At 35.2% G+C, this 22,341-nt stretch overlaps 1 protein-coding gene across 1 annotated transcript in view; it reads left to right on the forward strand.

The window, feature by feature from the left end:
* The window catches only part of col21a1.S (collagen, type XXI, alpha 1 S homeolog), a 96,828-nt gene that overhangs the window by 45,158 nt on the left and 29,329 nt on the right, over positions 1-22,341 (forward strand). Inside the window, exons 8-16 of the mRNA XM_018265550.2 lie at positions 1,156-1,164; positions 3,205-3,288; positions 7,164-7,226; positions 12,149-12,202; positions 15,375-15,428; positions 15,999-16,052; positions 18,196-18,249; positions 20,026-20,079; positions 20,186-20,239. Coding sequence (XP_018121039.1) covers positions 1,156-1,164; positions 3,205-3,288; positions 7,164-7,226; positions 12,149-12,202; positions 15,375-15,428; positions 15,999-16,052; positions 18,196-18,249; positions 20,026-20,079; positions 20,186-20,239 — 480 coding nt within the window. The remainder of the gene's footprint in view (positions 1-1,155; positions 1,165-3,204; positions 3,289-7,163; positions 7,227-12,148; positions 12,203-15,374; positions 15,429-15,998; positions 16,053-18,195; positions 18,250-20,025; positions 20,080-20,185; positions 20,240-22,341) is intronic.

The raw sequence follows: 22,341 nt of genomic DNA on the forward strand, positions 1-22,341 counted from the left end.
CAATATGGTAATTGCTTTAATATTTGTATAAATAAAAGGAGACAGTATAACTACATATTACTATTGCAGGGTTTCCCTTGTTGTGATAGGGTATTTCTTAAACAAACAAACAAAATCCCTATGACAATGTTAATCATGAGTGAATATCCTCTCAAATAAGGCTGTAGTATAAAAAATTGGGAATGATATGGCATTATTGAATGTGGTAACATTAAGGGGCAAATTCATCAAGGGTCGAATATCGAGGGTTAATTAACCCTCGATATTCGACTGGGGAATGAAAATCCTTTGACTTTGAATATCGAAGTCGAAGGATTTTGCGCAAATACTGTGATCGAACGATCGAAGGAATAATTGCTCGATCGAACGATTAAATCCGTCAAATCGAACGATTCAAAGGATTTTAATCCAACGATCGAAGGATTATCCTTTGACCAAAAAAAGTTAGGCAAGCCTATGGGGACCTTCCCCATAGGCTAACATTGGGTTCGGTAGCTTTTAGGTGGCGAACTAGGGGTCGAAGTTTTTTCTTAAAGAGACAGTACTTCGACTATCGAATGGTCGAACGATTTTTAGTTCGAATCCTTCGATTCGAAGTCGTAGTCGAAGGTTGAAGTAGCCCATTCGATAGTCGAAGTAGCCAAAAAACACTTCGAAATTCGAAGTTTTTTTTCTTCTATTCCTTCACTCGAAGTTAATGAATTGGCCCCTAACTGTTGATTTACAGAGAAAAGTAGTATAAGCAAAATAATAAACTGTATCTCATTTTTTAAAACTAAAAAGTTATCATAATGTCTAAAGATCTGCAATCCAAACATCCACGAAGTAGATTATTTGCAATGTTAGATTTTTATCATCCTTATTATTTTAGGATTTCAGACTACTACATCAGTTCAATCCTAGCAACCAGGCAATTATTGCCATATCACACCCACTGTTTCTGTTAATGATGAGAGGGTTCTTTTTTAAACTATGAAAGGAAAGGTGAATTACTTCTTCAAACTAATGATGTGCCATGCTGCTTGATGACTAGTGAATGTAAGAGCATGCCAATCCACAAGATACCTCAATTTTAGACAGAATGATGGAAATATGTTCGTGTGTGCAGGTATGTGAATGTATTGCATTGCAAATTTATTTTGTTTTTTCTTTCAGAATGGAGAGGTATGAATTAGATTTTTTACAGTGTATAAGGTAAAAGTCAGAGATTAAAAGCATGTTTTTAATGGAAAGTCCCTTTATGATGTTCAGGAAAGTCCTTATTCAAAACATACTGGAAATACATAGTAACATTGTAGGTGAGGTTGAAAACAAAACATACCGTATGTCCACCAAGTTCAACTTTTCTGAAAGGTTCCTACTAACTGGTAGTAAAGAGGAAGTTCAAAAACCTTATCTGAAGCCTCTCCCATATGAATAAGAAGGTAAAAAAAATCCTTCCTGGCTCCAAAGAAGGTAATTGAATCTACTCATTTTAAGTTACTTGGTTTTCTACTTTCTAAAAAGTCATCCAAACCTTTTTTGAAATTATCCAATGTATCTACCCACTGTATACAACAGCCTCAGGATGAGAGTTCCACAACATCACAGTCCTCAATATATAGAACCCTTTCTTTAGGTAAATATTCTAATCTGAATGGATGACCTTGTGTTCACTGGAAGGACCTACTGGTGAACAAAGCATCAGAGAGTTTATTGTATGATGGACTTGTGTATATATATATACAAATTAATCATATCCCCATTAAGAACTTCTTTTCTAGCGTAAACAACCCAACTTAGCCAATCATTCTATAACTGAGACCTTCCATTCCCTTTAAGGTTTGGAGGGTAAAACTGCACTCTGCATGTTCTAGATGGAGCTTCACCCGTGCTTTTTAAAGAAATAGCCTGACACTCTCCTCTCCAGAATCTATAACCCTTTCAAACAGCCCAATACTTTACTGGCCTTTCCTGTCTGTCACTAATGTTCTGTGTTAAAGTCAAAAAAGGAAAAAAAATATGCTGTTCTATTTTTACCATATTAAAACATATGCTAAAATATATACATAATTACACAATGAAGTCAGCTACTGATAGGACACACCGTCTTGTCCTTGCTATTGTTGCCCTTTTCCAGATGCAGTATTATCTGTATCCAGATTTCTATTCTCTGCATGCAAAATTGATGAACATGTCCCTACACAAAGCCCCAATCCCTTGTGGTAAAGTGTTGTAAAGTATTGTTCATGTTAAAGTTGTCACTAATCTACTGGCCCTCCCAATCCTTTACATAGTTTGCTTCATTAATACATTTGCCGTTACTGACATACCTGTACACTATTTGGGATATGTGTGCTTTGGCTAGGTCTAGGTTCACAGATAGACAAACACCTAGGGGCAAATTTACTTATGGTCTAATATCGAGGGTTAATTAACCCTTGATATTCGACTGCCGAATGGAAATCCTTCGACTTCGAATATCGAAGTGGAAGGATTTACCGCAATTCATTCGATCGAACGATTTTTCTTCAACCAAAAAAAGATCGCTAGCCTATGGGGACCTTCCTCATAGGCTATCATTGACTTCGGTAGGTTTTAGGTGTAGAACTAGTGGGTCGAAGTTTTTTTTAAAGAGGCAGTACTTTGACTATTGAATGGTCGTATAGTCGAATGATTTTTAGTTCGAATCGAAGTCGAAGTTGTAGTGGAAGGTCGAAGTAGCCAATTCGATGGTCGAAGTAGCCAAAAAAAACATTCGAAATTCAAAGTTTTTTTTTATTCTATTCCTTCACTCGAACTAAGTAAATGGGTCCCCTAATATTTCCCATGAAAAATGCTGAACTAATGGAAAAACATATCTTGAAAATAAGGGCTAGTGCCCCTTAAAAAGTGCCTGTACACACTTTGTAATGCTTTCCAGTAATTGTAAAAAAAGAAGCAACAAGCTCGATTATCAGCAAGTGTTCCGCTCTCTGCATTCTTCTAACTGCTGTTATAACTACTTTTATTGCCAAAAAGCCTCTAGAGATTTCCTAGGCTTGTATTAAAAGTATTCAAACTATGTAATGCTGAATATTTTTCAGTTTTTGATAATTCACTTCATATGATGCCAATTTGAATTTGTAATTTGTAAGGATAACACCGGCCTAACCTCTATGTAAACGTAACTACTTTAAATGCTTAAAACCGGAAAAATTCATTTTTCTTTTTTACTTTTCAAAGTGTTTAAATGGTCCCAGTGATGTTGCCGTCACGTCCGCTCCTTGTATATGTCCTCCTGGAGAAAAAGGAGAGCCAGGCCCAAAAGTAAGTTGGTTTTATTTTACCCTAATCATTTAAAAAGCTGTTTAATTGAAGGAACTGCTACACTTAGGCTGGATCAAGAAAGGAGATATCAATGCATCACTGCAAAGAGGGAAATTTTCCTAAAGAACATTCACTAATCACATAGGGAATGCCAAGTACTAATGTTCCTATCTGGCCTATCTGGACTTTTCTTTACACTAAAATATTTTTAACTGTTGTATAGATATTATAGGGTTCATTTTTGGGTGATTTTGAGTGCATTGTGCAAAGTACAAAGGTTTTTCACCTACAATGCAGTATTTTCCCCATAATTTCAACAAGATAATCTAACAATAAATTAGATGAAGTTGTGCTACAAATCTTCATTGTTCTGATTTTGTCACTTCTGTTGTCAAGATTACATCTGTGTTGGGCAACAATGACTGTACTGCACTGACTGCAGGAAACTTGTGTGACCGGAAGTGCACTTTGTGGTCATAAAAGAGCCCTAAAACTTCACTGACACTGCCCTGTCCTTAATATATACATTTTGTACTGTGCTGCAGTAGGAAGTAGAGATGACACTGAATTCAGTATCTATTCATACTAAAAGTTTTAGCAAGTGAAATTCAACAAACATGGGCACAGCTGTGGTTGTGCAAAATTGAATGCAACTTGTTGACACCATTCAATAAAGAACATTGCATCTAAAGATGCCACTTGCACTTCTCTTGCATTAAAATGCACCTTGTAACAGGAACCTTGGAGTTACTGCCACAGTAATTTTGGGGAATTATGGCAAATGTCATATTAATGGTGACTGCCAAAAATGAAGCAACCCATACTCTGCTAAACTTTGGAGGCAACTGCGAAGGATTTGTAAAAACAAGCACCCACAATAGCATTTACTTTAAAGGAGAAGGAAAGCTCCAAGACAGTTTATTGCCAACAGATTAGCCACAATAGTGCAAGCTATAACACTATATTTATTCTGCAGAATGCTTTACCATACCTGAGTTAACAGCTCTAGACACTGCCTCTGTTTATTTAGGATAGAAGCTGACAAATAAGCTTGGTGTGACATCACTTCCTGCCTGAGTCTCTCCCTGCTCATTTACAGCTCTGAGCTCAGATTACAGCAGGGATGGGAGGAGGGAGGGGGAGAGGAGCAAACTGAGCATGCTCAAGCCCTGCCCTGGAGATACAAAAGCCCATGAGTACACAATAGAAGGAAAGAAATGCTGTGTTTCTTTTGGCAGAGGACTCAGGAGCAGCATTACTTTGAGGGTTTATTGGTGTATTTATATAAACCTTTCTGATAAAGCTTACTTACTTTTAGCCTTTCCTTCTCCTTTAATGCATCAGTCTCAAATGAATGATGCTGGAATTAATGAAACACTGCAATGTGGGTAAAAAAGCATTGTACAAGGAAATAGTTCACACTAAGATATCTTCAAGTGTATATGCATATAAAAATGCAATATGTTCAGAGTATATCACAGAAATATATATATATATAGTCACAGAAATTAATATATAAATTATATTTATTTGCATGCCTATTTATCTTATATACAGTAGTTGTAAATATTCTTTAAAATGTGTTCAGTTTATAACCTTTCTGATAAGCCTATTATATAGATAAATGATCCCCTGCTGTACAGTACTTTTAATATGAAAACTTATGCTACAGTGAACCTTTGAGACATTTCATCAGAGGCATTGTTATCTTCCATTTTCTTCTATTCTAATTTGAATTTGCTTGGGTATCTTCATCTGCAGTTTATAGTTCCACCACACAACATAACATTTCTAGAAACATACTGTATATACAATGTGTATCTGAAATTTATAGCAGATGTTTCTTGGCATTTTTCCATGTGCATAATCAATTACATAAGGGCTATAATATAAATCTAAAGGTTGAGAAGTGTAACAGCCAGGATCCCTCCTATAACATTCCTCATCTCTGAGGAAAATGTGACAGTTCTGCTGTTGGGAACAAGAGAATATTCTCAGTTTAGTATATGCTATAAAGCATATACTGATTTTATTACATACACTTCTGTATTACCATTAACCTTCATGCTGGGGTGCTTACTGTATGTATAAGACAGCAGGGGTGTTTTGACCTTCTGAATACAATGAAACAGAATATCAACTTCCAGTATTCTGTGACTTCACTTGTGTTAGGAGGGATGATGGGATGTGTGAGTCTCTAGCAACTGCTGCTTGTCTGTTACTGGGAAAGTGAATATCAATGTTACAAGTTTACCCAAACCAATAAAAATAAATCAAGGCATTAGAATGTTACAAGATAATAAAAAAGTTATTTTACAAACCAATTCTGTATACCATTTGTAAGTATATAAACAAAAGTATTGATACTTTATGATTGCAACCCTTATAAAATGAATATTGTTAGCCTTTATGATAACAGATGGAAATTAGTAGCCAACGACCACTTTTATTGGGTAAAATAGGAATATGCTTCTACCTTTTTCAATCTATGAATAATTTTGACTTGACACTTTCTAAATTCATTTAGATCCATAAAAAGAAGAAGATATTGTGTGGAAAAGTTAGGTCTTAAGGGTACCGAAATAGTTTCTTGGAAAAGTCAAAAGCTCTAGTAGTTTTCCAAGCATTCCTCAGTGGAAACATTACTAAGCACACAAAGTTCCTTTGCCAAAGGCAATGCTAAAATAAGTTATTCTGATATAATGTCATACAGTATATAGCCTTCAACTGAAATGGTAACTGACAATGTCTGAATCATTTCAGTATCTCACATACTAGGTACACATGTACAATGCTAATTACGTATAATAGCAAAGGGTGGAGGAAGAATGTCGTCATTTCGTCATTTCAGTTTAGTACTAGCTCTCCTGCTCCTCTGGCATAAAAAACCCTTGAATTTATACAATATGTTTATATATGGGTAGCTGTTAATTACATTTAAAGTATAGAAATACTAAACTAAGGACTAGTATATTATCATGTAACATCAGTACATTAACGCATTGCAATGAAACAAAATGATGCAAAAGAATAAAAACACACATCAGGATCCACCCTTTGCCCAAATAGTTCTTACCTATTTTGTGTGTAATCCATAGGAAAGTGACTGCATATCTGACGTACTGAATATTTATAATATGCTTTTTTTTTCAATTGTATTGTTTAACACATTACTATTATTTTTAATTACATTCCAACAATTAAACTGTATTTAAACAGTACAGAATCTAGTAATCAAACTAGCCTAAAGCAATCTAGTCTAAAGCAACTCATCTGAGTGTCTTCTTCAGTTCAACTGAGTGGTAAGGAATCCCCCTGCACTTAAAAAAAACCCATAGTAAAGAGTAACACAATTACTAAAATCCTAGTTTAATTGCACTCATGATGTTAGCTAAAACACTCCAAAATCTGTTCAAGTCACAATCATACCTTGAATGTTATAAATGTAAGTCCTAGGGTTTGAGTGAGGGGACCAAACATGACTTACCCAACTATGAAAACAGCTGCTTATCCAGATGCTTTATGTGGCCAGCTTGAAGAAAATTGATGCAGTACAGCATAGCCTACAAGCCTACAAACATAAAATAGTAACAATACATGAATAAAGAATACATGCTATATATTTGTTTTCATATTTATTTATTAATAAGGTTTAGGATACATGGCATTAATATCTTTGTACAGACAAAAGGTTTTTGGAACACATTTTACATTTTACATAAAATGTACCTGGGCTTAAAGCCAGGGATTTTGCTCCTTTGGGGGGACTTTTTCTCTATTAGGGCAGAAGGTCATGTGCTGATTACAAACAGTTTTCTCCTATTCAATTTAAGACTAGAAGACAAATAAAATAACTTTTAACTGTTTCCCTGTAGGGGGACTCTGGACAGCCTGGAAATCCTGGTTCCCCTGGACAACCTGGTCCAGATGGTAAGCCTGTGAGTACTATAACATTTCAATATAAATCTTCTCTGTGCAATTAGAGGTTTTTACATGATGTAAATCAAGGGACTAGCGATACTGTTATTGAATTGTGTATTATATATATATTAATATTGTGCCGGAGTTTTTTTTATCCTATGGTGAACTTTCAAGGCTCTAAAGAATTTAAAAAGTATGGACATTAACATCAAGTTTTTATTGTTTTAACGTGCTAAAGTAACTAAATTAGTTATAAACACGATGAGCCTTGTTAACAAAACCACAGGACGATGCACAGTGCAAAAAAACCCTGCTTATGCACAATTCAGATAAACAGGCTAGGCAGCACCATTTGCTGCAAGGTTTGGGAGAACATTGTGCTATGTCTGCCTAGGAGATTTTACCATTACGGATACTAAAAATATAAAACGTAAGTCAGGTAGAGGGAGTAAGGTAACTAGGTACAGCACTACAATGATATGCTCCAGTACAAAGTTTATGGTCACAAGGAATTCTGAAGAAAAATGTTGAGTTCAATATTTTTTTTTATTATTATAATTGGGAAAAAGGGGGTAAAAGGGTATTAACACCAGGTAAAGTAAAAACATATGGAGCCATTATACATCTTAGCCATTATTATGAATGAAGAAATAAACAACGTATACTTTGATTTCCATTGGCAATGAGTTAATCTTCATTAGTTTAGATTCCCTTTCTCTATGCATACGAAGAACCCTCCAACCCTCTCTTAGGGTAATTCCATGTATTTTATCATCAGAGGGATTTCCAGCTCATTACACTATGAGGTTTTGTGTGGTTTCCAGGTTGGCAACCAGACAATATTCTTTTAAACAGAGATGAATCTAAAGATTTTGCCACCAACTAGATATCGCTCATATAACAAAACATCTGAAAATGCCCCTTATGTCATTGCCATTGCACGTAGCTTGTTTACATCTTGCACTCCACAAACGGCCAAATATTGTTAATCACAAGTTTGTATGCATACCTATTCTTGGACGCCGGCGACTATTCTTAGGCGCCAGTGACTATTCTTAGATGCCGGCGACCATTCTTAGACGCCGGCGACCGTTTTTGCGCTTGACCCGAGTATAAGCCGAGGTAGAGTTTTTCAGCATATTTTGGGGGCTGAAAAACTCGGCTTATACTCGAGTATATACGGTATTTGAAAACAACTTTAAATGTCATTCAAAATCAGGAGTAGAATGGAATCCGTGTTATCAAACTGTGAAAAGGGCACAGGCTGCACTGGCTCAACTGAAAACATATAGGGGCAACTTTACTAAAGTGTGAAGTGGCGAACGCTGGCAAAAATTCACCAGCGTGACGTAATTTTGGCACTTCACCGATTTACTAACGGGCGCTGGCATAATTATGCTAGCGAAGGAGATAGACTCTAGCGCAACTTAATGCCAGACGTATTTTTGTTCTGACGAAAAAACGTTACTATGCAAATTCACCACGTTTTTGTTCTTACTGAACGTTACCTATATGGCCAGACTTGCCTTCGCCACCTCAGACCAGGCGAAGTGCAATGGAGTAGATAGGACTTAGCTGAAATTTTTGTTTCAAACCAAAAAATGATGGCGTCTTTTCCTTTTTTCAGGGTGATAGGCTGCAAAAGATCGTAATTTTTCTTCAGGGTAGTGTGTGTTACTAGTGATGAGCAAATCTGTCCTGTTTCGACAAAAAACTGCGGAAACTTCACAAAACGCATTGAAGGCGACAAATTTTTTTACACTACACTACACAAGGCCAGGGAACCTTAATAACATTATATAGAGTTGTTATATATATATATATATATATATATATATATATAGTGTGCCATATGTTATCAAATGTAGGGGGGCATGAGGGTATGAGAATGGCCCCAACGTTTCGGCACAAAGCCTTTCCACAAATCCCCTTGACAAAAGCTTTGTGCTGAAACGTTGGGGCCATTCTTATTTTTTGGCAGCTGTATCTGCTTCTTGTTGCTCTTTTTCTGCCTTGTGTGCACCGAAGGGTGGTATGTATATTACTGTTATTTGGAGTTTATTGTCTTTGTAAACATTGTTGTTACTGCTAAATTGTTTTTTTAAACAGTAAAGTATTTTCTATTATACCACCTGAGTCTAAAAGTTATATGTGAGTGTGCAGACCTGATATGTGACACTAAGTAAACTCTGGCGCAAGAGGTAACGTTCAGTAAAATAAAAAACTTGGTGAATTTGCATAGTAATGCTCTTTCGCCAGAGCGAAAATTCGTCTGGTGTTAGAGTGCAAAGTTGCACTAGAGTCTATCTCCTTCACTAGCGAAATTACGCCATTAGTAAAAGTGCTGAAATGATGTCACGCTGGCGAATTTTCACCAGCGTTAGCCACTTCGCCCTTTAGTAAACTTGCCTCAATGGGGTTTTTTTGGTGGTGACTTTTTTGTCTCTGTGGCATTTTTCTCTTGGCGACTTTTTTGTTGAGGAAATGTTTTTTTTTTTTTCTGTGAATTTTTGTTGCAGTTTTGTGAAAAATTTTGCAGATGAAATGCTATATTTCGCTTTGAATCCATGCTTGCTGAAAAAATTTGCATCATAACCATGTTATTAGGAAAGAAGCACTGGTCATGGGTCCCAGTATATTGATTCGGATAACTGGGGTTGTCTAACAAATTGGCATCCCCAGTAAATTTGATTTTGTCATCATCAAACATACTGATGGATTGAGTGATAAGTACAACACCCTTCATTTCTAAATAAAAAACATATTTCCCCTTAGTTTTATATTTTGCAAATCAATAATGAGACTATCCCATCCCTATTTGTGCATTTCTATCCTCTTTCAACATCCTCTGCCATTTGTTCTTTTTACAACTTCCTTGGTTTCTTTTATATGTATTTTATGATTTTTATTTTAATAATATTTTAACAGTAACAGATCCAGTTGTGGTATGCCACCACTAAATGTGAAAAGTACTGTTTAATAACTGGAAAAAAATATGTTCTGGTCCTTCATTTGGCTTATTTCAAGAAGGAAAACCCTATCCTTCCCTTTTGGAACTATTTTATGTATCCCCATGTTGCTTAGTTACATCTACTGTGATGTGGATTTTCTTGTTGTGCGATATAAAACAAAATTCACATAGGTGATTGTGCTCATAGGCCAGGGCACAATGATCCCATAGAGCTTATAGAGCTATAGCCTTTGACAAATGTGTCTATAACAAAGCACCGATTATTTCTTGATTTAATAAGCTGGAAGAGGTCTCTCTCCCCAGCACTCCTATTATATAGACTTTAGGAAAAAACAGATTGAAAGGAAAATGTCTGTATTTAGTAAAAAGAGACAGCTTTAGTTACATGGCTTGTACAAAGTATGTATAAGCTGATGCGTCCCACCAAGGCAGTCCTAACTAAGTGAAAATAGTATTTTCTTTGGGAGAAGAAAGACCATACCTGCTTATCTCTTTATTTGACAAGACCTTTTCCAAATAAAACATTCAGCTTTATGAGCTTTTGTGTACACCTTCTTAACTGAAGGACTGTATTTAGAGGGGTGGGGTTTGGGAGAGCATGCATTAAAGGAAAAGCCACTTTCCCCTATAAAATATAAAAAATCAAAGAATGCAACTCATCCTCATGTTGCAATTAAAACCAGTTGGGTGCATGGGTGTGTGACTTATCATATATTGAAAAAAAAAAGATTACCCCAGCACTCCTATTATATAGCCTTTAGGAAAAAACAGGTTGAAAGAAAAAATGTCTGTATTTAGTAAAAAGAGGACACTTTTAGTTACATGGTTTGTACTAAGTATGCATAATCGGATGTGCCCCGGCAAGACAGTGCCCATGCATCAGTCCTAACTAAGTCAAAAGAGTATTTTCTTTGAGAGGAGAAAGACCATACCTGCTTATCTCTTTATTTGACAATATATATAGCGATAGAGAGACAGAGAGAGACAGAGAAACAGAGACATAGATGAGCACTCCACTCCAAATGAGTCCAAAATAACTTGCCAAACAGAGCACTACACTCTGCAGGACTAAACGGTGGGAAGTATTTACTCAATCAAAAAATAAACATATGTAATAAAAAAAATTATGTATATGTTTTTTCATAAGACCATTCACTTGTCAAACACTGACCGATTTAGCAGTGAGTTGCTATTTGTTAAAGGTGCCAACTGTCTATAGCTCAGCATTTTGTTTTACTGTTCTAAACCCAAAATGCAAGCACAGAAATATTTTTATACTTTGTTCTACTCAACCACTTGACCACCTTTGTCATACTGTACTATGTTATTCATGTAGACCAATAAATACTATTAGTCCCATTTAATAAAATAACATATTGGTTCTACCATATGTAAATGAATGGATACTAAACACTATCCTAAATATTTCTTGATCCATCCAGTCCCTAACTCCCAAGGGCCATTAGGGTCATGGGACATTTATTCTTAGCAAGTCTGTTCCTTTAGGGTTCCACCTTAAACCACATTTAGAAACAAACTAAAACAGTAAGGTTAATTCACCCACACTGGGTAGACTACATGGGCAGTAACAACCAATTCCATTTTTGTGTTTCCTGTTCTACCTGCACCAAATAAACAAACCTAATAACTGGTGAGTTACTGTGTTTTATTTCCCAGGTGTAAATCTAGCCAGTGATGGTAAGTGAGCCCCTATGGGTGTTTAATATGCACAAATCAAAACAGAAGTTTCTCTTGCCAATACCACCTAACAGGACTTTGTGCCCTCCTGGTTTTGATTGGCCTAAAGACTTTCAATTTTCTGCACTCCAGCTCTTAAATACACAGGAAAAACTGTGTAGAATATTGGATAACAAATCCGATTCCTGTAAATGAATAACACACATTATGAAAGTTAAAGAATATATAAATAACAACTACATTATATTGATTTGATTTCTTACCTTTCAGGGATTTCAAGGAAGACCAGGGAGTCCAGGGATTCCTGGTTCACCAGGCATGCAGGTAATACTATTGATTCTATAATATTTTATTATTATGAGTTTTAAAATGATTCCTACTGCTTTGATATCCTCGATATAAATAGGCTAAAGCTAGAGCCAAATGCATACATTTCTCTTTATTAAAACTGCTTCACCAGAGGCTCACCCTACATGGATACATGCAAACAAAAGATGTACAATGACATTGTAAACTTGAAACACAAAGTCACCTTTAGCTATTATCAAATTACTGCACTTACAAGATATAGCCACTGAGATCTAGGGTGCTTCCACTGCTTATAGATTTAGCCTTCGATTTGCCTCATTTTAAAGTAGAATATTTACTAGGCTGAAACACTTTCAACAATTGCAAAGTTTCTCTGAGACATGAATCAATAATATTTTATTCCTAATAAAAAGTGAAATATATTATTATTATTATTATACATAATAAAATAATATTCTACTAAAATATCTAAAATAATATTCTATGTACTATATAATCGTTATATATTTAGCTTATATGTAGGTTTTTGGCTAAGCATGGTCATCTGATTAACACCTTCCTTACTAATTTCCACTGCCCTTCTGTCATACTATAATCCCTTGTTGTTCACCTTTAAATTAAAGGAAAGGCAAGTGATACATCTGGCATTTATAGTTGTTTTACTCAGATAGGAGAAGCATAAGATTGTGAAACATCAGGTGCATGTCGAAAAGTTATCAAGGATATTGTCTTGTGGTTTCCTTGCATCCAAAATCACCTCCAGTACTGGTGTGTTCATGATTTCTTATACATAGCAAATTGAGTTAGAAGGGACAATATACAGATATCTGAGACTCAGCAGTTAAAAAGGGACATGTGCTCCATCACTCTTATGGCACTGAATCAATGGTTCCAAAACTAACAAAAGTTGTGAAAACTTTCAATAAACATTTTGCTTGTCTTGCACAACATGGCAAACAATACACTCAAAGTATCCTGATTTCTTTTCTAAGAATTGTTATATGTAGAAATAAGAGAAGTCTAGAAAATAGAAGTTAGATTGCTAAATGCCTAGCCCTTTTCTCATTGAAAAAAGTTGGAATCTACTGTATTTAGAATACACTTTCCAAGAAGTCAAGTTTTCCTGGCATAAAAGTGAAGATCCACCTTATTAATGAGACAGATTTTATTGCCATTTATTTTATTTTTAATTAACAGTAAATATTGAGTGCTTAACTTATTATGTGCAAAGACAAACCTCTGTTTATTTAGATATAGAAAAAGATCCTACTATGTTACTTATATAGCACTGTTGCAAACCTAATTACATCTGGCCATTCCCATCTTTTTGGTTGTTATCAATGGTATAAAAAAGCCTGCTGGGCCCCCTCCAAAAAATATTCGGAGTGGCCGAGCATGCATAGCTGCTCATGCCTGGTCCTCCCTTGCCTAACCCCCCTTCCCCGCTACATGCTTTCAAGAAATCTCTAAAAGCCTAGTTGCCTTTGACTTTATTCTACTAGATATTTGAAAAATACATTTTCACTGCTTCACTTATAAGTAAAGCTTAAATTTTTATAACTGCTAGGGGCACATTTACTAAGGGTCGAAGTGAATTCAGAGTGAATTTTCAAATTCAAAAACTTCGAATTTGAAGTAATTTTTGGATAATTCGACCATCGAATAGGCCAAATTCGACTTTGGCTTCGATTTGAATTGGAAAAACTTCGAATATTTGACCATTCGAAAATCTAAGTACTGTCTCTTTAAAAAACTTCGACTTCGACACTTCGCCACCTTAAACCTGCCAAATTGCTATGTTAGCCTATGGGGACCTCCTAGAACCTATAGCCAACATTTAGTTAAGTTTTTAGAAGTCAACGTTTTTTTTTTTGAAAATCATTCCATCAATCGATTAAATCGTTCAAATCGTTAGATTCGAATGATTTCTACGATCGATAGAAAGATTTTAATTTGATCGAAAACAGCTGAATTTAATCCAAAAAAACTTTGACTATCGAATTTTTTCAATTCGATGGTCGAATTTCGAAGTTTCAGCACTTCGAAATTCGACCCTTAGTAAATGTGCCCCCTAGTATCACTCTACTCTTGTCAGGACAATGGTGCTGAAGGCTATAATACAAGTTCCAACTCTACAGGAGGAAAATGTAGACACATCTAAGCATTGCACCTTTAAAAAAAAAAGTACATTTTTGGTTAATCATTGATTTACCCAGACCATGCCCTGTTGTATGTATACATATATGTATAAGACCACATTTCCAGTTATCCAAAATGCCACGTCCTACTCTTCTTAGCCCAGGCATGTCCAAAGTCAGGCCTGGGGGTCAAATGCAGCCCATTTTCAAATTTACACCGGCCCCCAGCCTCCATCATGAAATTATTAATAATTCGGCCCGCCAACACAGTGCAATCAGGAATCGCCTAGCCATAGCAGTAATGTTTGGGCACACTAGTGAAATGATCTGCCACTTGGTCTATACTGCTGCCTGTGTGCTGAAGGTGTTAGTAATAGACACTAATGGGGTTATGTAATAAAAGGCACTAAGTTTGCCCAGGGGCGGTAACCCATAGAAACCAATCAGAAAGTAGAATTTCCTAGTCACCTGTTTGATTGCGAGCATCTTATTGGTTCCCATGGATTACTGCTCCTGGGCAAACGTAGTGCCTTATATTACATATGGAGGATACTGGCATGTAGTGACGAGCCACTCTCACATACTTCTTTAGGGCTGAAGGTGCAATAGATGTACTGATGTGCCAGTACAGTAAACAAAGACGTTTGCTTCACTACGTGCCAGTACTTGTGTATTAATAACACCTTCAGCACACAGGCAGCAGTATAGACAAAGTGGCAGATCATTTCACTAATGTGCCCAAATATTATTGCTATTGCTATGTGATTCCTTGATTAAATGAGTTAAATGATGTTAATGGTTTAAAGAATTTCAGACTGAATGGTCGGCCTCCACTCATTTTCACCTCACCAAATCTGGCCCTCGTTGCAAGAAGTTTGAACACCCCTGTCTAAGCCAATTGTTTATTATTTTTAATCAGAAACTGTCCGTGCTGAAAAACAGGACATTTTGGAGGCAGTAATATCCATTTATTAACATTTTAAATGTTGAAAGTTCAACAACTAAATTGAAAGTTTAATTTCAACAAATATGGATTTTTTTATTCTTAGGGACCTCGTGGATTCTCAGGTTTAAAAGGAAATGCTGGTCAGGATGGTGACAAGGTAATATTTAATTTTACCACATTTGTTGAAGAATGCATCTGATTGTGTTAGTTGATGTGGTGTTAATGTGGCCATTAGATATAGATATTTGGATGTAGATGTAGATATTTAGACTGTTTGTTGCTTCTTGTTTCAGTACATACATAAAGGCTCTTAAAAGAGTAATTTGTGTGTCTTCTCCCATAATTCCTTAAAATGAAGGTAAAGCCTCTCATTTTTGGTTTAAGATGTATTGGTGTTAAACATTTAAATGTGTAACAGATAAGATATGTATCTTCAGTTAAGCTTCTTAAATTACTTTGATTCCCATCATTAATCATAAAATTTTGTTTGGATGCAAATGTTTTCTATGGAAATTAGAGTAATTAATTATTGGAGTTCTTGCATTTTAATACTACACTCATCAGAGTGGTTGGATTAAAGGACAGATGAGATTCACTGAATTAATCAATGTTATGGGGAAAAATAGATTATAATTACTTGTGCATTATTTACTTTATATACATACAAAGTATAAATTTCATGCTATTTCAAATAAAACATAAAAATATATATTTGCATTTTTTACAGGGAGACCATGGAATTCCAGGATTCCCCGGGCTACATGGACAACCAGGTGTCAAGGTTGCAAAAAGTTTCTGAATTTATAAAATTAAGTTTACAGGTTCAAGCAAAAATAACTATTTACAAACACTATTTAGAATCGTAAAAAGTGCACTTTAAAAGTGTTAATTGCCTATTGTGTTCACATATTTTCTGTGTGTAACATTCTTGTTATTGGCCTCTTCGGTCACATAATCCATATACTGGGAGATTAGGCTTGCCTTATAAAGTCAATAAGATGTGTTATTACATGCCATATCATTATATGATCACTGAGCATATTTACGAAAACAACTGCAGTTCTTTTTAAACATTATCCTTCAAAGCCTCCATAACACATTCAGGTACAGTATAATATTGCTTGCTCTGTAATATTACCTAAAGAAATATTACACAAGGTGACACAAGGGCTCAGTGTTGGTTCAGGTGGACCCTTGGTTATACTACAATCAGGCAGTGACTACACCTACCAGACTGTACCACAGGATAAAAATCACACACACCCCTTATTTCTCAAAGACTTTTATTGTATCAAAATAAGAATATTTTAAACACATTATATAGGTTTAAAAGTATTGGAATTAACAGCTCTCTAATACATCATAGAGCCCAAGCATAGGCATAAACCAACAGTTGGATGGTAGAGGGAGTCTTACACCTGTAGTCCAGCTAGCACTTCCACTGTTGTAGTAACATTGCTGCTGGAGCTCAACTGTTTATGTGCAAGGCTGTCCTTATGCCCAGACAATTTCACTGGACCCAGTATGCATTGGCAGCCCTCTTCAAGTTAGGTCCCTGTGTAAAAGCCCAACATGCTCTGAACTCCTATTAGATATCAGACTGTTTATGGGGAATATAACTAGGGAGTAGCCCCTTCCTCTGTCACAGTATTCACCTAACTAATACAGAGGGGACCAGGGCACAGTTAATCCCAGTACAGTAAGAAGATTCCTATATTCCAGCAGTTGTAGTGAAGAAGGCTTCTATTCAGTGTGCAGCTGCACCAGTAACCTCTGCTTGTAGATAATCCAAAAAAGTTACCGGAGATGGTTACAGTTACACTGACATGTTTAGGCTAAAGCACCTGCTGACAGCCAGTCCAGGACATAGAATCAGGTGTATTCTACCATAAAGTTTCAATAAAGTTTCATTATCATTTAAAATGAAAACCAATCTGGCTCCAGAAGCTTGACAAAGGGGCGGAGCCCCGAAACGTTGCACCACCGCAGTAAAAACTCTTGCAAGGGCTTGCCCTGCAGATACAAGTCTTGTGTGCTAGTGTGTTTTTCGATCCAGAAGTACCTGGCTCTTAAGCTTGGTTTGTGAACCCTACCCTATGAGCTGAACAGCCAATTCTGCCCTCCAGTCTGCATCTTCTAAAGATCTCTGCGTTGTGTAACATGGAGACAGTTGTTATTCTACTCTATATATACTGTATATACAGGCAAAAAACATTATTACTATGCCTGCATTGCTTTAGTTGCTTTAGAGAAAGCAGTCTTGAACTTCCAATTATTAGAATCACTAATACTGATTAAGCTTTCCATTTCATGTGCCAAACTAACAGCAAAAAAAAAATCTCTGAAAATTTGTGCCTAGTTCCAGCGGATGTAATCACTTCCAGAACATTCTGGGAAATTAATGCTTTGAATATAAATTACTGTTCACTGTTTATATGCCCCTTTTAGTCTTTATAGTCTTTTTTAGAACTTTCCATATTTACACATTTCAATTTGAGAAAAATCAAACATCCCATTAGCTAGAAACAAAAAAAGGGTCCTGTTCAGTTTTCCAGAGTTTAAGTCACATGACCTTATGGGGTTTGTATATGGTTTGCTAGAAAATTAAGAATTTGGTTGCATCCAGATCCTGCAAAAAGTGCTGGGATTTGGCTTAATCCTGAAACAATTTGTTTTGCATTTGAAGATCTTATACTTTTGATTTATTATAGATTTGAAATGAAAATTATTTGCTGTAATTGTAAGTCCTTTTGTTAATGACCAATAATGTCCTTTGTTTATAAGGATGTGTCTAGAAACTATAAGAGGACAAACATTATAAGCCTTCTTAAAATTCTGCATGCCATCTTTCAAAAAGAGTGTTCTGTAGTGCTGTTATTGCGTTAGTATATAAAGATTTGTAACAAATCCACTTCTCTTGATAGGGTGAAATGGGACCTAAAGGAGACAAAGGAAATCTAGGTACTGATGGCAAAAAGGTAATTGTAAGAAAAATGGATTTGTCTTCCTTATGTAGCCTTGCTAACCAGTGGAATAATTGTTGGGAGAGCAAACCCCATGCTATTATTTCTATTATTCTAAGAACCAAAAGCTTGTGTAGGTTTAGACCTGAGAAATACTACAGGTATAGAATCCATTATCGGAAAACCCTTATGAGAAGGCCTTCTCCATAGACCCTATTTTAATCAAATAATTTACATTTTTTTTAATTATTAAAGATTACTTGATTAATTTTTTTAATTATTAATTACTGATGAAGCCGGATGTGGTGAAACACATATTGTCGTGGTGTAGTGTTGCGAGGGAGACCTGTGGAGTGGTGCAATTCCTGTAATAGAGGCCAAAGTGTAATAATAAAACAGTACCTAGTACTTAATCTGAATTAAGATATAATTAATCCTTATTGGAGGCAAATCTATTGGGATTATTTGTAGGCACATTTATTAAAGGTTGAATTTCAAAATTTTTAAACTCCTTTAAATTCAAATAAACTCGAAATTCAATTGGGGGGTTATTTAATAAAAAAAATCAAATATCTAAACTCGCACAAATTATACCAACTTAAAAACTCGAATTGAATTTGGCTAAACTCTATTTGAGTTGTAATTCACAATTTGAATTTGAGAGTTTTGACCATAAAAAAATTGAAAATTCAAATTCGAACTTTCAATTCGACCCTTAATTAATCTGTCCCTTAGTGTTTAAATGATTTTTGTTAGACTTAGAGGCCAATTTATTAAACTGCAGATTTTTGACGCCAAAAATTCAAAAAAGTTGCTTTATAAATAGCTTTTTCAAGGCTTATCATTTGACAAAACTGCAACAATAGTGAAAATTCTCCAGCTAAAACCTGTTGAAAACACACAGAAGTCAAGAGCAGATGTCCCTTTTACAACTGGAAGAGCTTTCTTTGATTTTTGGTTGTAGAGGTTTTCAAGTATTTTTGTGCGACAATATGAAAAGGTCATAGTTATTGTGTGACAAGTTAAAAAGTCAATTTTTTTCTCGACTTTTCTGAGACTTTTCCCGTTGATCCTTTTTCATTTTTGGATTTTTTAACATACATTTCATGACATTTTTTTTTTTTATAGAAAGTGAGTTTAGTCATGGTTTCTAAAACCTCTAAAACCACTAAAATGAGACTGTTGATAAACAGGCATCAAAAAGTATGGAGATCCAAATGATAGAAAGACCACTAATCTGGAAAACCCCAGGTCCCAAGCATTCTGGATAGCAGGTCTCCTACCTGTATTTTGATATGTAGGTTCATTCACCTACCCTGTTACAGTGTAAAAAAGGCTTTAGTTATAAGGTTTAGTTATCATAAAATGATATGTCTGATTGGGGTACTTCACCAATCCTAATAACAACAGATGGGGGCCGTATCCACCTCAACAACCGTTAGTACTAAAAAGAATTCTTTATTTAGTTATCAGCATGTATTTATGATAGTGTTGTATACAGAAAGTGGAATTTACTGTCTCACAGATACAGAAGCAGCAAATTAGTCAAATAATTGCTTGTTTAAATAGAACTATGGGAAATGGTATTGCTACTTTTTGGAGCCCCCTGGGTACAGGCCTGAAATACATCTTAGCATCGACAATATGTTTAAAAAATAAACTACTCTTGCCACATGATCCATTACAATCTGTACTGTTAGAATTCAACTTGAACTTTATTGCAGTTAGTTACAAAAATGCTTTATTACAAACTATTTAAAAACAAAAAGATTTTTAACACTTTTTTTATAGGGAACTAAAGGTGATAAAGGAGTTAATGGTGTTACTGGAAAACCTGGGAGACCAGTAAGTACACTTCTATTGCATTTCATTATTAATCCCCAATATCTGTTAAAAGACAGTTATATTTTACTCCACCAATTTATTTTTATATATATATATCTTAAAATAGGGAGAACCAGGATCTCATGGGAAGGATGGAATTCCAGGATATCATGGACAAAAAGTAATTATCTAAATATACTATAAATAACTGTACTGGAAACAATTACATTGGTGAATCAAGTTCTTTAACACAACATGTTATCATTTATATTGTTATCTTACAATGTTTTATTCACAAACTCTTTTACTTGTACCATCTGGTGATACTGTATTCCTTTGCCTCATTGTCATTGGTTACCGATTGGTCATGTGGTCCGAAACAGGATTGGATAGATCTGCATTCCATTATCTTTTTATTTGTTAATCTGAGCTCAGCCAGGAATTAGGAAGAAAATCTGTTTTTACCTTAATTAATATCCTTTGGGTTACAATTTCTGTTTTTACCTGAAAATTGGTTTGCTTGAGCATGCTTAAGCTTTGTGCCCATTTGGTTGCAGATGTAACAGACAAGGTTAGGGTCACCTCCCTCCCATATTGTTTTAACAGGGGTGCTGACCTTCATCACATTTGGGCTGACACTAATGTTTCAGTGTTCTTTTTAACTGGGTTTTAAACCCAGTAAAAGTCACTTTTCCATCACCTTGTGTGATAAGGATGACAAAGGTTTTAAATATTTTTGTAAGCCCCTTAAAATCATTGCAATTAACAGTTCATCACTTAGGGGTTCATTTTCTAACTATTTCCATTTTTTCCATGAATCTCCAAAAAATTGTGTTTTTCTATATTTCTTAAAAGCTCTAAAAATGCAAGATTAATTACGTATAAAGACCATGAAAACCTCTAATGCAAAGATTTGCCAAGTAAAAGTTGTAGAGGTCCTATAGAAGTCAGTGGGCGCTGTGTTAATCTTATTGTGCTCCTTTTAATGAATTTGGATTTTAAGGGGCACATTTACTAATGTTTGAATATTGAGGTTTAATTAATCCTCGATATTCCACCGTCAAAGTAAAATCCTTCGTCCGAATATCGAAGTCGAAGGATTTACCGCAATTCCTACGATCGAAGAAAAAAGCGTTCGATCGAACGATTCAAAGGATTTTAAGATTTTCCTTAGATCCCAAATTGGCTAGAAAGCCTATGGGGACCTTCCCTATAGGCTAACACTGATGTTCAGTAGGTTTTAGGTGGCAAAGTAGGTGGTCGAAGGTTTTTTTAAAGAGACAGTACTTCGACTATCGAATGGTCGAATAGTCAAATGATTTTTAGTTTGAATCAAAGCCGTAGTCGAAGGTTGAAGTAGCCAATTCGGTGGTCGAAGTAGCCAAAAAAATTCTTCGAAATTCAAAGTATTTTTTATTTTATTCCTTCACTCGGGCCAAGTAAATGTGGTCCTAAGTGCTTTTAGGAAATTTTCTATAGGAATTGTCCAGAACTTGAATTTTTAAAGGTTTTAGAGGTATCTGTATTTTTAGGTGCATTATTCAGTGCTTTTTTTTTAGTTTGCACTTTTTATATTCCTCTCTTTCACTAAATTTATTAACATTCATCAGGAGCAAGTGGCCTACACATTTTGTCTCCCATAGTTCATAGTTCTTTTTATTTAAGTCAAATAGCAGCCTGTTCCTTTGGTTTCCTCCAACTCTCCTGGGCCTATAACCTGTGATTCTGTTTAAGAGATAGGATAAAAGTTATGTTGCATGGGAAGTGTTATCTGGAAACCCGTTATCCAGAAAGCTCGGAATTATGGGAAGGCCATCTCCAATAGACTCCATTTTAATAAAATAATTTACATTTTTAAAAAGTTTTCTCTGTAATACAAATGTACCTTATACGTAATCTTAACTAAGATATAATTAATCATTTTTGGAGATAAAACCATCCTATTTGGTTTAATATTTAAACTAAAACATTTTTTTTCTTATGTTTTAGATATGGAGATCCAAATTAAAGATCTCTCATCTGGATAAGAGATGTAATATCTGTTCTGCTTTTTAGGCATCCCTACCATTTTTTCTTCATTTGTCATTAAGGATAAGTGAAGCTAGGATTTATTGATACAAGCAACAAAAAATGCAGCAGGACAGTTATTTAAAAATATGTACTACATTCTTTAAATGCATTCTCTGTATACAGAGTGTTCATGATGAATCCACTGAAATAAAAGGTGGTTGTTGATATGCTTTTGTAATACAGAGCATTATATTGGATACATTTCCTTTTCAC

This window comes from Xenopus laevis, chromosome 5S (assembly GCF_017654675.1).
Source record: "Xenopus laevis strain J_2021 chromosome 5S, Xenopus_laevis_v10.1, whole genome shotgun sequence".
Taxonomy (NCBI): domain Eukaryota; kingdom Metazoa; phylum Chordata; class Amphibia; order Anura; family Pipidae; genus Xenopus; species Xenopus laevis.